Source organism: Hoplias malabaricus, chromosome 15 (genome assembly GCF_029633855.1).
Source record: "Hoplias malabaricus isolate fHopMal1 chromosome 15, fHopMal1.hap1, whole genome shotgun sequence".
Lineage (NCBI taxonomy): Eukaryota > Metazoa > Chordata > Actinopteri > Characiformes > Erythrinidae > Hoplias > Hoplias malabaricus.
In genome coordinates, this window is record NC_089814.1 from 32,640,790 (window position 1) to 32,658,921 (window position 18,132).

Sequence of the window (18,132 nt, forward strand, 5' to 3'; positions counted from 1 at the left end):
ATGGAGATGCATGTTTTTCATTGGACAGATGAGATATGTAAATACCCCATGACTGTGTCACTGTTCCATTACAGGGCTTTAACACATTGGTTGTGCTTTGCTGTAAATTGCCAGTAAAGGTCCACTGAAGGTTGAACCACAATCAAAACAATGAATGCACTTATGTTGGTGACTTTAGGTTCATATGGCTTCTAATTCCTTTCTCAGAATCACTGGGTTCAAAGCTGGGATATATTCTCAAGAGGGCAGGGCATCACCCAATCACTCGCTCTCTCTCTCAGTCTACCTACCAGCTTATTTTTAGACTGTGGGCGGTAACTGGAGAACCCGGAGGAAACCCACACAGACACAGGGAGAACACACCACACTCCTCACAGACAGTGACCCGGAGGAAACCCACACAGACACAGGGAGAACACACCACACTCCTCACAGACAGTGACCCGGAGGAAACCCACACAGACACAGGGAGAACACACCACACTCCTCACAGACAGTCACCCGGAGAAAACCCACGCAGACACAGAGAGAACACACCACACTCCTCACAGACAGTCACCCGGAGGAAACCCACGCAGACACAGGGAGAACACACCACACTCCTCACAGGCAGTCACCCGGAGGAAACCCACTCAGACACAGGGAGAACACACCACTCTCCTCATAAACAGTAACCAGGAGCAGGGTTTAAACCCCAGGACCCTGGAGCTGCATGGCAGTGACCCTAACTGTGTCACCACTGTTGCTTTAGGATCTTAGTATTGTAAAGTATCTTACAATAATAACAACTTACCTTGTTTTCCGGTTTCGCCTCATTTGGCTCGGCGGTCTTCATCTTGCTCTGGAGCTGCTTCCTCCTCTCCTGGCGTGTCGCTTTCTTCTGGAACTCTTCATTGTGGTCTGTTAGGTGGGTGCTGAGGTCAGGAAGGGTCAGGAACTTGATTTCACAGTGAACACACTGGTAGAGCTCTGTGTCATCCTCAGCGGGGCTTGGTATAGTGACAAAGTCCCGCTTCAACTCCTTGCCGTGGCAGTCATTGTAATGATTTACCAGTAAGTCTGCACTGCTAAAGGACAACTTGAAGCACTTCATGCACTTGAACTGCAACCATTCCATGTCGTTCTCCTGTTCAGCTTCCGATTTCACCTCCACTAGTTCAATGTCCTCTATGGTGGTAGATTTTTCCGTCTCCTTGGGGTAAATCACAGTGAAGTAACGCCCAAGCTTGCTAGAGTGCTGCCTTTTAGGAAAAACCCCCGGATGGCGTTTGATGTAGTGTGAGACGATGCTTTTCCTGCTGAACGCCTGAAAGGAGCACAGTGAGCACTTCCTACGGTCCACTGCCTCCCTCAGCTCCTCACTCATCGCTGGTCCATCTTCTTCAGAGGCTAAGGGCACCATTACTTTACTCGGCTTTTCTCCTATAGTTTTAGATGCAGCTAAGCAATGAGTGTAGTAGGCGTCTATGTCGTGACGTTTCTGGTAGTGAGCTGCCAGGCCTTTCCGGATGGGATTGGTGTAGGAGCAGAGGGCGCATTTGAAGACGTTGTTTTTGCCCTCTGGCTGAGCACGTACATTGTTGTGCTTGATGCGATAATGGCGAGCGATGCCTTTCCTTGTGGAGCAGAAGTACTTGCAAAGTTGGCATTTGAATATGGCATGCTTTTCTCCCTTCGCGATTTCCGAAAGAGTAAGGTCAAAGTCACTGGACTCAGAGACTTCATTCACACTTGTGGTACTGCATTCAGCAACACTGTCCTCTTTGTTAGCTGGAGACTGCACGTGTGCTGAAGTGAACATATCGGATGCTGACTGATTGTGATATTTCTCGTAATGTATCTTCAATTTTTCAAGCGTTCCATGAGTGTAAGGGCACATCTTGCATCTGTAGGCACCGTAGCCCTGCCTCTGGTTCTTGGAACGCTCATCTCCCTCAGTCCCCAACTCTTTCACTTCCTCTATATCGTCAGCAAAGTCCTCGGCTGTGACTTTGACCAGTGGATGCCGTTTCTGGTAGTGCGTGAGAACCCCGTGAATGCGGGAGTTCACATACGGACAGTGTCTGCACTTGTAAACCGAACTAGGGTTGATGTCTGCTTCCTGTGCAAAGTCTGCAGCCTTCACTTTCATGCCTGGATGTTTCTTACCATAGTGGGTCAAAAGACCATGAAGGCTGTTGTACTCTGACAAACACACAGTGCACTGATAAGGATTGTTAGATATCAAGGAGGTGGTGGAGAAGGCAAGGAGGGGTTGACGTTCAGATGCCATTCTGCCTGTCTCCACAGTGCCCTCATCAGTTTGGTGGCTGTTGAATGGGCTGGACATTGAGATATTTCCCTTAGCCATTTGGGGTAACAGCTTTTCCGCTGTTGGATTCCCTTTGATGATATCGAGGAGGACCGATTCGTCTCCTTTGATAGCCCACGGATGAACAGCTTGGTAATGGTTGGTGATATCCCATATGGAACAAGCCTCAAAGGCACAATCTCTGCACTGGTAATGCTTTGTTTCAGAGTTCCCCATTTGTCTGGAGATGGAAGTATCAGGACCTGCCCACAATTTGCTGGCCATGTACGCGTAATCAACGTTGTGCTCTGGGTGTCGTCTTTGGTAATGCATGAGCAACCCGTTGGGTTCAGCATGGGAATAGATGCACCACTCACAGTGATAACCAGCCTCCAAGATGCCATCTTGATAAGCCCAGTGTAGAATGGTCATGGCCGTGGCCTTCACAGTAGGATGATCCTTCTTCAGATGTTTCTTCAAGGCATACACATACGGGGATGTGTAGACACAATGCCTGCACTTTAAAGATCTAAGCGGTCTAGGTTTTTCTCCTTCTGTTGCTGAGGTTGCAGTGGATGTGGAGCTTCCAGTTTGGTTCATTTGAGCCCTTTCTCTCTGACTGCGAACCACAGCTGTATGCCTTCGAACCAAATCCGCATTCGCCTTTACATCTCTGTGCTTCTTCTGGTAATGGATCAAGACACCTTTCACAGTACGATTCCCGTAGTCGCAGTGCTGACAGAAAAAGAGCATCTCGCCCTCTCCTTTCTCTGCTGCTCCTTTTGGATGCAAATTGTTTGACCCATCAGCTGAATTGGCACTGAACTGCTTCATAAACTGTTTCGGAGGTGCGATCTGCAGCTCTTCCATAAGCTTCATCAACCCTGGCGTAGGAGGGGCGTGCTTTATGTACTTTGCTGTTACCTTGATTTCCGGGTGCCTCTTTTGGTAATGGACAAGAACGCCCACCACAGATCTATTGTTGTAAACACAGTGCTTGCAGTAGAAAACCTCTTCATCCATACCCATGGGCATAGCCACATTCGAGGACTTGGGGGTACTGGACAAATTATAATTTGAGTTGGTTGACGATTGCGCTCTGTCTACTGATATGACCCGCATTGTTTTCTGGATGCGGAAGTAGGAGGCCTTCTGTTCAGGGTGCTTCTTCTGATAGTGAACCAACACCGAGTGCATGTTGGGGCTTGCAAAGGAGCACATGTCACAGTCATAAACGACAACATTACCATCAAGTGTTTCCCTAAAGGCTTCAGATTCTGCACTCGAGTCGGGGGTCTTGCACAAATTTTTGAGGGAGGGACTTGACAAAGAAGACCGTGGCACAGACGTTGTGAAGTTCTTAGGCCCAGAGTTCAAGATTTCTCTCAGCGTTTGCGACTCTGGTGTTCCCTTCTGAGGTTGATCCACCACGTAGCTTGAGAAAATCATGGCGTTGTTGATTTTCACAGAAGGGTGCATTCTTTGGTAATGAGGCATTAAGCTTCTAACGTTTGGACTGGTGTACGAACAGAAACGGCACGTGTACACCAAATCCGGCTGGTTAAAGTTGAGAACATTGCTAGCTTCTGGATGGTGATCCATGTAGTGCTGGTGTAAGTCATTGAAGCTGTTGTATTCTATGAAACACTCCAGACAACGGAAGACGGCACTCTGATCCTCAGGATCAAGAATGTATCTAAAGCTAAACTTAATGTAGGGATGCATTCGCTGGTAATGGGTACTAACACTGCGGGCTGACTTGTTTTGATACTCACAGTGTTTACAGTAGAAAAGGTTTGCAGGGTCCTCAGTGTAGTCAACGTTTTCTTGATACGCTTCTCTGCTGTCTTGACTGCTTTGATCTTGGATATCTTTAGACTCTATAGAGGCACTAAAATGGCTGTCCTCATCATCAGAGACAGTGACTTGGATGGGAACAGCTCTGGAGCTTAATTTGGGATGCAAGCTACGTTTCCTTTTGCCAACGCCACGCTCTGCCTGAGCACCGCCCGATTTCCTAATGAACAGATGCTGCGTATTATAGGTGAACCTCTGACTCTGAATCTCAGAGTTCTCCCTTTCCTTTTGCTCATCGTCAATATGGTTTTCGTTTTCATCTTCTTCTTCCTCCATCTCCTCAAGGTTTATGATGTCCTCATGCTGTTGACTCTGACTGATCTTGCTTTGGAGGTTGTTTGCAATTTCATCAATTCTTGTTCGTTTCTTGACAGGCGACAGATCCAGTGGCAGGTCATTGATAGACTTCCTGGCCGTTTTTCCAATAAGGTGCTTTCTGGAGGAAAACCCAAGGATTGACGTTTGAGTTTTTTGCACAAAATTTAATGAGTTGTATGATTCAGTCTCAGAATCTTGCTGCTCATTTGATGAGCCCTCTTGACCTGAGCCTTGAATCTCATCGCAGTACGAGTGCTTATGTTGCTGGTGGACACGTAAGCCTTTCAGTGTTGCTGTAGAAAAGTTACAGAGTGCACAATGATGAGAGTTTTGCTGCTCATCTACAGCAGTGAATTTCTTCCCATTCATTTTGGAGCTGCCATTCCCTCCGTTCACGGGTTCGGAGACTTCTTTTTGAGTATCTGGGCTTTCGTTTGTTAGGTCCATGGTGTCCCATTCAGAGGAGCCACCATGACATTGCTTGTGTGCAGTGAGTTTTAGACTACTGGTGCAAAGAAACGGGCACTCATCACATTTGTACAAAGTGGTTTTGCCGGACAGGTGGATGTTCTCTATGTGCCGAGAGATGCTCCGGCGATGTGTTGTCAAGAAGGAGCAGAAGGGGCACTGGAACCTATTCAGATGTCTTCTGATTGGAATCCCTTTAGTCTCCAGCAATTTATTATCCTCCTCTGACAAAAGCAGCTTAGCAGAATCCTCAGCTGACAATGGGTCAGTGTAATTGGGATCATCCATGTCACAGAGTTCGCCATCAGAGCTGCTTCTTGAATCATTCATAACGCTGGAATCCAAGTCTACTGCAGAGTTGGAGATGTCAGACGCTGCGAATGTCGACCTCTCTGACAATATGGAAGATCCTGTGCTGTTGGGTACTTTCATTGTGATTTGGGAATACTGAAAACTCGACAGCCCTGATGTGGCCTTCCCTTTCAAAGACGAAACATTAGTTACGGATACTTCATGTCCGCTCAGATCGTTTGATATTAAGTTGGACGTTGGAGTGCTTCTTGGTGATAAAGGAGACGCGGATTTGGAGGATCCTGCACTTCCCTCATCTCCCTTAGGCTTCTTCAAAGATACCATGATCTTCACCATGTTGCGATGCTTCTTCATCATGTGATCGCATAAGCGCTGCCTCTGCAAGGTCTGAAAGCCACACCACTCACAGCTGAAACCATCTCTGGTTTGGGTTTTGATCATGGAATCCAGAATATTATGCTCTGCAAGAACATCTTGAGCCTCCTCGCAATGTTCTTCTGAAGACAAGGCATCAGAGTCCGCATCCATAGTCTCTGTATCAGGTTCTGCGTCAGCAGCAGACTCTGAATGTCCTACCAAAGTGTCTTTATGATACATCCTCTGATGTTTCAAGATTCTGGCTTTGCGAGGAGACTTGTATGTGCAATACTGACAGGAGTACACCTTTTCTATGCCATCATCCATCGTAGCATTGAAGGCGGACTGCTTGGAAGCATTGAGTGAATTGCCATCGCCCGGAGAAGCTCCTCCTGCAATGCCATGGACCTTCCTAGTGTGCTCATTGAGGAGAGATTTTGATCTAAAGTAGCGAACGCAGAACTTGCACTGGAAAAACGGGTTTGTTGTCTTGCTGGACTGGCTGGATGTTGTTTGGTTTGAACTTGACAAATCTGAGTCAAAAGAGTTGAGGCCTGAAACAGAAACCGAGAAACCCAACAGTTATGTATTTTCCCAATGAACACTAGAGGCAAAATTTTATTTCACATGGCACACATTAAGCCAGATATCATCTATTCTACAATGGTATGAATTACTATTACATTTTGCTTAATGCCACCATAAAACTAAAATAAATGCTCATTAAAACCATTTTACAAACACTGGATTCACATGTGAAATGCATGGAGCACAGACACCATTAAGAGGCACCTGCTTCCTTGTGTGGCAACTCATATTCGTTACTGGTCAGGTCCTCCTCATCCTCCTCTGTGTGACTGAGGGAATTTAAGGAATTGGACCTTGACTGTTGCAGTGACCCATCCCCAACCTCCGTGGGCTGCAAGAAGGCAGTGTGGACGTCCTGAATGTGCGACTTCAGCTCGTCATTGGAGTCGGCACGGAAGTCACAGCCGTCGCATTGTAGCACCTCCATCGCTAAGGCCTCCCTGGAAAATCAGGGACAGCTGGAGAGAGACCAAGAGAGAAGAAAGAGATAAAGCATAATGAGCTTAAATTCCAAAGAAGTATCATATCATTCAAGGGTCTTGAATGCTGACAATATGTGACACATAAGAATCTTTTCTCTCTGTTTTGGGGTTGAATGGATGGCCTGTTCCAAGAACAACAGTTGAAGAGGGATTATGGGCTGATTTGTTCCCTTTTTTTTATTACCTTGGGATAAGCCGCAGCTGGAGAACACCAGTGTGTCTCCGTATTTACATCAGACAATTCCGTCAGATTGCATCAAGCCCTTCTGAAATAAGATTGAGCGAATCCAGAGAGGGATGAAGACAGCTCTGGGCCCTGAGGTTGCCATGCAAACATGAAGGATTATGGGACCATCTCTTGGAGGTGGCATAATTATGCTTTGTGCCCCGGGAGCACCCTGTGGCAGAATTAATCAATGTCCGTCAACAAAGACCTATTATCAGCTTCACGAAGTGTGATTATCTTTTTTTTTTGGTGTGTTTCGGATCAATATTTTTTCATTAAAATATGGACGGCTGCCATTTTCAGCACGGATTCGTGCCACTGTGACACAGATCTCTGACATATTTTGTGGAGGTCTTTCCCTGGAGAAATGGAGTGAGTGTAGTGTGCAACAAGGAAAATTGTGAAAACCCCACTGAGAAGATGAAAGATGATGTGCGCTATGTATATTAGGCAGATATAATATCGCATTACTTCTGCATACATAAAAATCGATCCGCCACTAAATTAAAACAACCCCCTTGTTGTAAGTCCGTTTTGTCGGCTACACTTACTGTAAGAGCGCACTGAAGAACAGGATGAAAGGGGGCTGACAAAGAAGCAGAGCAACAGATGGACTGCAGCCTGTAATTTTAGAACTACAAAACGCAGCTGTATGGTCAGCAGAGCTGATAAAATGGCCAGTGGAGAAGTCATTTTTAACGCAACGGCAGATTGGTTCATACAGGGAGAAGACTAGTTTGGACAAATGGGAGTTGTCTGGAAAGTAAAATTTTGAAACATATTTGACACCAAAATCAATGGCCAGCTGCAGCAACTTCTTCAGCCCCTGCACAAACTCAATGACACTTTTGATAATATCACTTACGATCACTTACACATATCAGTACAAATGATAATCAAAAATTCTACACCAGTCAGAGTATGTTCATGCATTACAGGGCTGGCTCTTGATTTGTTTCACGCTACATTTTTGCTACATAACGATGATAAAATATGAACATTAGAACGTAAACAAGACTATAATAAATTTAATTCAATGCTCGTGTGTGTATTAAGAATAATAATTAAATATATTATTTGATGTAACTGGTAGTGTCTCTGTCACAGCTCAAGGGTCCTGCAGGTTGTGCGTTCTAGTCCTGCTCCGGGTGTGGTGTGTTCTCCCTGTGTCTGCGTGGGTTTCCTCCGGGTGACTGTCTGTGAGGAGTGTGGTGTGTTCTCCCTGTGTCTGCGTGGGTTTCCTCTGGGTGACTGTCTGTGAGGAGTGTGGTGTGTTCTCTCTGTGTCTGCGTGGGTTTCCTCCAGGTGACTGTCTGTGAGGAGTGTGGTGTGTTCTCCCTGTGTCTGCGTGGGTTTCCTCCGGGTGACTGTCTGTGAGGAGTGTGGTGTGTTCTCCCTGTGCCTGCGTGGGTTTCCTCCGGGTGACTGTCTGTGAGGAGTGTGGTGTGTTCTCCCTGTGTCTGCGTGTGTTTCCTCCGGGTGACTGTCTGTGAGGAGTGTGGTGTGTTCTCCCTGTGTCTGCGTGGGTTTCCTCAGGGTGACTGTCTGTGAGGAGTGTGGTGTGTTCTCCCTGTGTCTGCATGGGTTTCCTCCGGGTGACTGTCTGTGAGGAGTGTGGTGTGTTCTCCCTGTGTCTGCGTGGGTTTCCTCCAGGTGACTGTCTGTGAGGAGTGTGGTGTGTTCTCTCTGTGTCTGCGTGGGTTTCCTCCGGGTGACTGTCTGTGAGGAGTGTGGTGTGTTCTCTCTGTGTCTGCGTGTCTGCTCTGGCTCTCACAAGGTGGACTCTCCACACATAAGGTGGGTTTAACTTTGTGCAAATGTAATTTTCCTCCTGTGAAATGCTTGCATGAAAACATGAAATACAACTCTTCTAATGGGTGAAGTGTAACAGTTGGGCATGATTATTTATTTATTTATTCGTTTTTATCTTTTAATTGATCATGTTAGTCTTTCTAATTCTTCAAAAGCTTGAGGTGCTAATGCCCTCAGAATGTTTTCACGACAAAACACAGATAACAGATGACTTTTTTTCATGATTAGAAGTGAGTTTTTCATGACCCGGAGAGGGTAATTAAACTGATTTACATTGTTCTAGTGAAATCCTACCCTGTGGATTTAAGTGCTTTGCATAATATGTGCATATTCTGTATATTATGTTCAGATATTGATGTTAATATTATCTAATAAAGAACATGTGGAGTATTCAGTTTCCATTTTTAGAAGAATGCCCTGTAAAAACTGTCAGTGTTTCAAAATTTTACATCATGATAAATATCGAGATTTATTATCAGAAAAACTGATCGTGATATCGTTTTTTAACCACATCGCCCAGCTCTAGTGCATCTCTCTATTTAGTAAGTGAACAGAAGCAGGGGATACAGTATGCGGCCCTAATATGGTGCAAGGGTTGTAGTGCTCCTGGGTGGTAAGGATGTGAAATTAAGTCCTCTACTGCAGGCTTGGGCACTTTTGAAATCTGCATAGTTTAGTTGTAATCCGTTAGCCTTGGCAGGAAAATACACCAGAGCACACACTTGGGGCTGGTTTCACCAGGAGAGCACAGATGTCAATGAACATCACACGTATTAAGCATTACGTAGGTGTTCCACATTCTTTCATGGCCTTGAAATCTTTTTTTTTTAAACAAAATAAAACAAAAACAAACTAACCACCCCCCAATCCAGAATCAACCCTAGCCTCACTCTGAGGCAAACGGACTTATAAAAGCCTGGAAGATCCACAGCTTGGGCTAATAAACAAGAATGTTACAGAGTCAGGGACATGGATACAAGGATACGAGGCCATGAGGTGCACGCGCAAGGCTTTCAACTTGCTACAAACAAGGCCACAGCTTGGATTTACCGAACATAACCGAGGCAGGGGTTTTATTCAGTAATATCACTGATGTACGAGCACAATCATCAATCACATTATGTGTTGCCAAGTGTTTTCCCTGCGAAAGCAGTAAGCCACTCAAGGCCATGTGTTACAGAGTTTTTACTCCACAGTCTTGGTAAGCTACACTATTAATCCAGGACCCCACCTTGCAAATGCTCAAGTTATGGCTGAATGCAATCAGAGCCTCACAGAAATACCACAAGACCTAGTCTATCACATTCCAGGAACAGCAAAGTGAACAAGATCCTTTATTTGGAAAGAAACACTGGATGGAGAGGAGGCCTTTCAAAGTATTTTTACCCTTGATTCATTCATTCATACTCTGTAACTGCTTCATCTTAGTCAAGGTCCCAGTGGTCCCAGACTTAGACACACCATTGACAGGGCTTCAGTCTGTCGTAGGCCATCACACACTCACCCAGTCACTTACACACTCACCCTGTCACTCACACACACACACACACCTGTGGACAGTTTCACACACTCACCCAGTCACTCACACGCTCTCGTTTTTGGACAGTTTCACACACTCACCCAGTCACTCACACACACACACCTGTGGACAGTTTCACACACTCACCCAGTCACTCAAACACTCACACCTGTGGACAGTTTCACACACTCACCCAGTCACTCACACACACACCTGTGGACAGTTTCACACACTCACCCTGTCACTCACACACACACCTGTGGACAGTTTCACACACTCACCCAGTCACTCACACCTGTGGACAGTTTCACACACTCACCCAGTCACTCACACACTCACACCTGTGGACAGTTTCACACACTCACCCAGTCACTCACACACACACCTGTGGACAGTTTCACACACTCACTCAGTCACTCACACACTCACACCTGTGGACAGTTTCACACACTCACCCAGTCACTCACACCTGTGGACAGTTTCACACACTCACCCAGTCACTCACACACTCACACCTGTGGACAGTTTCACACACTCACCCAGTCACTAATAACCTGTGGACAGTTTCACACACTCACCCAGTCACTCACACACACACACACCTGTGGACAGTTTCACACACTCACCCAGTCACTCACACACACACACACCTGTGGACAGTTTCACACACTCACCCTGTCACTCACACACTCACACCTGTGGATAGTTAAACACACTCACCCAGTCACTCACACACTCACCCAGTCACTCACACACTCACACCTGTGGACAGTTTAACACACTCACTATGTCACTCACACACTCACCCAGTCACTCACACACTCACACCTGTGGACAGTTTAACACACTCACTATGTCACTCATACACTCACACCTGTGGACAGTTTCACACACTCATCCAGTCACACACACACACACACCCAGTCACTCACACACTCACCCAGTCACTCACACACTCACACCTGTGGACAGTTTCACACACTCACCCAGTCACTCACACCTGTGGACAGTTTCACACACTCACACAGTCATTTACACACTCACCCAGTCACACACACACTCCCCCAGTCACTCACAGACTCACCCAGTCATTTACACACTCACCCAGTCACTCACACACTCACCCTGTCATTTACACACTCACCCAGTCACTCACACACACATACCTGTGGACAGTTTCACACACTCATCCTGTCACTCACACATTCACCCAGTCACTCACACACTCACACCTGTGGACAGTTTAACACACTCACTATGTCACTCACACACTCACCCAGTCACTCACACACTCACACCTGTGGACAGTTTCACACACTCACCCAGTCACTCACACACTCACACCTGTGGACAGTTTCACACACTCATCCAGTCACTCACACACTCACCCAGTCATTTACACACTCACCCAGTCACACACACACACCCCCAGTCACTCACACACTCACCCAGTCACTCACACACTCACACCTGTGGACAGTTTCACACACTCACCCAGTCACTCACACACTCACACCTGTGGACAGTTTCACACACTCACCCAGTCACTCACACACTCACACCTGTGGACAGTTTCACACACTCACCCAGTCACTCACACACTCACACCTGTGGACAGTTTCACACACTCACCCAGTCACTCACACACTCACCCAGTCACTCACACACTCACACCTGTGGACAGTTTCACACACTCACCCAGTCACTCACACCTGTGGACAGTTTCACACACTCACCCAGTCACTCACACACTCACACCTGTGGACAGTTTCACACACTCACCCAGTCACTCACACACTCACCCAGTCATTTACACACTCACCCAGTCACACACACACACCCCCAGTCACTCACACACTCACACCTGTGGACAGTTTCACACACTCACCCAGTCACTCACACACTCACACCTGTGGACAGTTTCACACACTCACACAGTCACTCACACACTCACCCAGTCATTTACACACTCACCCTGTCACTCACACACTCACCCTGTCATTTACACACTCACCCAGTCACTCACACACTCACCCAGTCATTTACACACTCACCCAGTCAATCACACACTCACCCTGTCATTTACACACTCACCCAGTCACTCACACGCTCACCCAGTCATTTACACACTCACCCAGTCACAGACACACACTCCCCCAGTCACTCACCCACTCCATCTTCCATCGTGTGTTTTCAGACTGTAGGGGGAAACCTGAGCAGCACAATGCCGCATTATTTCTAATATATATTATGAATTTAATGTGAAGCAGAACTAAAACAGGAGAACTGAACAATGCAAACCCAACATTAGAATCAACCCCTGTAACATGAACAAAAGCTTAAAATAATAATAATAATAATAATAATAATAATAATAATAATAATAATAATAATAAATAACACTGTGAAAAATAATAATTTGTAAAGGCTTCTTTAAGAAAACTGAGCATCACGTTATTACCAGGGGCAGAAAAGCAGCTCGAGTGAGAAGATTGAATGGTGTAAATTCCTTGTAGGTGAGCACACAGTCACATGAGCCCTCTCAGCTACTGAGAAGCACCTCTGGCCTCAAAACGTAAGGCTGAGCGTCCGTTCCGAACAAACCCTGCTAGCGTCTGAAGTCTGAAAGAGGCCCAGTCCACGCATTGTCTCCGCAGGTCGGGTTACAGCCCCAGTGACAAGCTCCACCCTGATCTGTTGGAACGCCGAGCAAAGATATGCTCGATGCCAAGCTTCATCACATGTCAGGAGGACCCGTTTGAGACCACCCTTTACCTGTCTTAGAGCTTCTATTCTTTTCAGGAGCCGTGCTTTCAGTTCCTCTGAGAACTTTACAGCTACTGGTTCAGACGTATCTATTTCTCAATGATGAAAGCTTTATACACACTGAACTACACTCACTGTTGTGCTGGTGTAGAGTGGATCAGACACAGCAGTGCTGCTGGAGTTTTTAAACCCTGTGTCCACTCTCTGTCCACTCTGTGAGACACTCCTCCCTCGTTGGTCCACCTTGTAGATGTAAAGTCAGAGACAGTAGCTCGTCTGTCGCTGCACAGTGTGTGTCGCTCGTCCTCTAGTCCTTCATCAGTGACACAGGACGCTGTCGGCTGGGTATTTTTGGTCGGTGGACTGTTCTCAGTCCAGACACTGAGGGGTTTAAACTCCAGCAGCACTGCTGTGTCTGATCCACTCTACACCAGCACCACACACACTAACACACCACCACCACGTCAGTGTCACTGCAGCGCTGAGAATGATCCACCACCACATCACACCTACTCTGTGAGTGTCTTGTGGGGATAATAAAGTATGCAGAGCAACGGGTGGACTTCAGTCTGAAAGTGTAGAACTACAAAGTGCTCCTGTGTGGTCAGTGGAGCTGATCAATTGGACAATGAGTGTAAGGTAAGTCCCTAAACCAGTGAAATCTGACTGATCACAGATATCTAATTTAGAAAATGCACAGCTCGAACTTAAGGTTGTTTCAAGTGGAAATCAAAGGCGGTCTCTCACTTTTGCTCACTAGAGTAGCGAGCTGTCCTTTTCTGGTTCAGCTCCGCCAGTCTAATGAGGTGAAACCTCTACGCCTTTTCATCTGACAGACGTGATCACTGCAGGTCCTTCTGAGCTTGAAGAGCAGCCATTTTAGGTGTTGAAGCTGCACACAACATGGACCCACGGACTGGAGCTTCCTCGCAGACTCTGGAGAGCTGCTGACAGAGAAATCTAACTGCCAGATGCATGGTACCCAAGTCCTTCCACAGAAAAATAGCACAAACTATATCCCATACATATTACAGCCTCTGGATGGGGTCAGGAGGACACTCGCTTCTTCAGAAACCAGGCAAAATATAAATAATCAGGGTTTTTTTTTTTTTTTTTTTTTTTTGGGAACTGCCAGCTAAGCTCCACAAGGGGGTCGAAAAATGCAAAGCATGTCTGAACTTCCTCTTTTTTCAAAAGCTCAGAAAACATCTGCAGCCTTGGGGTGAGGAGCAGAAGAGAGAGAGAGAGAGAGAGAGAGAGAGAGAGAGAGAGAGAGAGAGAGAGGAAACAAGTTGATGATCACATAATAAAACAGGGTAAAAGAAATTAAGCTAGCGAGAGGAGACCAGTACGACCAAGAAAGAGCGAGAGAGAATGAATGGAGAGGTAGATAGAGTGAAAGAACCAGACAATCAGAGGTGGAAACCACTGAGAGAAAGAGCGAGAGAGAGAGAGACAGAGAGAGAGAGAGAGAGAGAGAGAAGAGCAAGTAAAAGTAGTAGAACTATAATGGACAGGTATGTGGAACAATGGAGGCCTGAAGGAGGGCCAGAAGGAAAAGGAAAGGAAGGGAGAGATACAAACAGTGAGAAAACAGTTGGAGAATTAGAAAGCAACAAAGTAGAAAAGTGGAGAAAAGAATGGAGGAAGCGTGGGATGGAATCATGGAGATGAGAAGATTGGAGAATGGAGAGAGCGAGAGTGACACAGAAGGCTACAAGATGGGGAGAGAGAGAGAGAGAGAGAGAGAGAGAGAGAGAGAGAGAGAGAATGAAGAGAATAGAAAGGGCGCTGGGGGGCGGGTTGTGAAGTGGGGAGCATGCCAGCCTGCCCCGGCCACCTGGGAGTCTCTCCCTCTCTCTCTTTCTCTCTGCACACATAGAGGACAGACAGCCGTCTGACTGCTTCTCATTCCAAAGTCTACTGACATTCGTTAATCACCAACCGCTTGGTCACTCCCTCCACACACACACAAAAAAAAAAAAAAAAAAAAAAAACCCACCGGCCACAGCAGCTGCTCCTCCAAACTCGGCCTTCAGTAAGCCAGCAGTAAGCTGATTACAGCACAGGGGTTCTGTCCTTAACCACGGCCCAGCAGAGAAGAGAGGGAGTGGAAAAGGAGGAGGAGGGGGTTTGGAGAGAGGAGCAGATTACACTATCTGGCTGGAGATTCACATCCGTCATAATGCGTGTTTCAGCAGACACGTCTAATCAACCCTCGGTGAGAAATAATGATGGAATGATTGAGAAAATTGGAGTCTAATGTTTGTCCAGATTTACATTCACAGACCATGAGAAAAACAGCAAAGATCCACACGACCAAGGGCCGTTATTATATCATGCGGGTGTCTTGTAACTCTTTAGTAAATCTATTAATTGCCTATAAAAAGACTTGAAACAACTTTAGCATCGGGCCGCTGTTTTAAACAAAAGGGAAGAAAGAAACTAGTAGGTCTGTGTTAATAAGCAGCCAATGCTAACGCTAGAGCTATCTGGCACAACACTGAATGCTGCTCAACCTCATTCTCCTCAGTGGATGAAGTGTCAGCACGTAAATTTGACAGAGGAATTTAGTTTCACTGTTTCTTAAATTGGCTAACATCAAATAGCAATAAAGCTAATAGCTACTGCTAACATCAGCCTCATTAGCAGTTAAGCTAATGCTGTCTCAGTGACATTTCTGACAACATTCAGGCACTCAGTTTTCTTAGTAGAGAAATATAATATAATATATTCACACATATGAGCAAAACTGTCATATTTTACAGTCCCTTTAATTATATGTGATATATAAATATCCATCCATCCATTATCTGTAACCGCTTATCCAAGTTAGGGTCGCGGGGGGTCCAGAGCCTACCTGGAATCATCGGGCGCAAGGCGGGTATACACCCTGGAGGGGGCGCCAGTCCTTCACAGGGCAACACAGACACACACACATTCACTCACACACTCACACCTACGGACACTTTCGAGTCGCCAATCCACCTGCAACGTGTGTTTTTGGACTGTGGGAGGAAACCGGAGCACCCGGAGGAAACCCACGCGGACACGGGGAGAACACACCAACTCCTCACAGACAGTCACCCGGAGCGGGAATCGAACCCACAACCTCCAGGTTCCTGGAGCTGTGTGACTGCAACACTACCTGCTGCGCCACCGTGCCGATATATAAATATAAATATTATAAATATGTTATAATATAAACTGTGACTGTAAGCTTGGTTTTCTCCAAAACGCTAAAAAAAATGGAGATTCAAACCTTGAGACCAAGAAAAACCCTAATGGAACCATAAATGTTCAAAAGCTTATAAAACTGTAAGTGATATTATAGCAATTTTAGCTAAAGTAAAATTGGCACAACTATAACTAGTAGCAGCCCCTTGAGTCTTGTCCAAGAAAAAACAACTCCACGATTGATGAAAAGTGTGCATTGATTATATAATATGCTATGTGATTATTACATGCTAGCTATTAGCCTCATAGTAATGACTGTTTCAAATACTTGTTAGCTACATTAGCCTTGTAGCTCCACAGCTAAAACTGAAAATCTGTAACTAGCTTGATTTACTACATTACCACTATAACTTCATTATAGCAATCACTTTAAGATCATCACGTCAGTGATACTCATCTATTTCAAATTCATTAAGCTTTATTAAGCCTTAGTCAACACCAAAACACCATCAGCAAGCAGACCAGTGTGGGAGCATGGTTCTGAGGCTGAGTTTGCCCACACCAGGCCATTACATAACATTATGGATCACATTATGTAAAATGCCAGACGCTGGAGGACTGGGTCAATCAACATATTTCTCTTCACAAACACTGTGACAGAAGGGTTGTCTGAAAACAAACAGGAAAAACCCATTGCAGTGACATCAATGAACTAGAAGAACCTGCCGATTAATGGCGATCCATATTGTCATCTCCTTAACTTCTGGACTAAATGATATGGACATTAAATGTAATGATCACGAAAACGGTTTATTAATTATTATTATGTTTATTAATATATCTGTTTTCTGTTGTGTAAACTGAGAATAAGCAACTTGAAAGCTTAAAAACAAAAGCTTATTGTGCTGAGCAGTTGATGCTAGCACTAGAGCTAACTGGCACAACACTGAATAATGATTCGACCCTGTTCTTCTCAGTGGACAAAAGACCTACAGATACAAAAACATATATGTATTTTTACTGTTCCTGAACATAGCTAACGATAGCTAGCAATAAAGCTAACTGCTAATACCTACTTCAACCTCTTTAGCACAGAAGCTACTGCCGTTTCAGTCACATCCTTGACAGCATTAAGGCACTCAAAAATCACAGCTGCACAGTATAACATACAATAGTCACAAATATGACATAAATAAATCATATTTGATATGAATTTAGACACTTAATTATGAGATTAGTTTTCTCTAAAACAAATACTGATATCAGTTTTAAAATAGACTTATTCTTAGCAAACATCCTCTGGTTTGTTCCTGTGGTTTTCTTTTGTTTCCTGTAATAGCTGAAACAAATGTGTTTATATAAAGCTTACAAAAACAATTAAACATATTTATATTTTATTCTAAATGTTCCTTATAGTGATGCAGGTTTATTCGGACAATAGCTGCGTCTGTGAATTTAGCAGCGTGAATGAAAACATCATCAGATTTGAATAATATTTCCTGTTTAGCAGATTTTTTGACACAGCACCTTCTGATTCATGCTGTGTGTGTTCAGTTCTGAAAGTTACTCCATGTGTCGGTTAAACCCAGTTTATGGAAACTCTCACTGAACCTAACGCCATGATTAATAATTAACATAGTCTAACTCTAACTCTAATGCTGTGTGTGTGTGTGTGATGTTTTGATTTGCATTGTTAGCAGTAAGTTTATTGTGGGGAGTTACATAACGATATTATAAAAATGTGATTAATCGTATCCCTTGTTTCTAACATGAACCTCGGATACGACTGAAGATCAGCCCGACCCACACTTCTGCAGATTCTCGACCTGACGCAGCAGTTGGTGACACAAAGCGATGACTCCGTAACTAATGCTTACTCTTAAGGCCTCTTCTGGAGGCCGAAAGGCCCCAGGGGGCCGACAACGTGAATCACTTTACATGTGTCTGTGGAATGTTCTCC

At 45.3% G+C, this 18,132-nt stretch overlaps 1 protein-coding gene across 7 annotated transcripts in view; it reads right to left on the reverse strand.

The window, feature by feature from the left end:
• znf462 (zinc finger protein 462) overlaps nucleotides 1-18,132 on the reverse strand; it is a 64,549-nt gene that overhangs the window by 20,584 nt on the left and 25,833 nt on the right. For 6 of the 7 annotated variants that reach the window (XR_010795478.1, XR_010795477.1, XM_066645534.1 and 3 more), the window contains exons 2-3: nucleotides 6,395-6,648; nucleotides 794-6,156 (exon numbers count right to left, since the gene is read on the reverse strand). Coding sequence is in view for 5 of the 7 variants with exons in the window: in XM_066645534.1 (XP_066501631.1) it covers nucleotides 794-6,156; nucleotides 6,395-6,617 (5,586 nt within the window). In the remaining 2 variants the exon portion in view is untranslated. Of the gene's footprint in view, nucleotides 1-793; nucleotides 6,157-6,394; nucleotides 6,649-18,132 lie in introns of those variants that run through there. The other variant, XM_066645535.1, reaches the window with a different exon arrangement.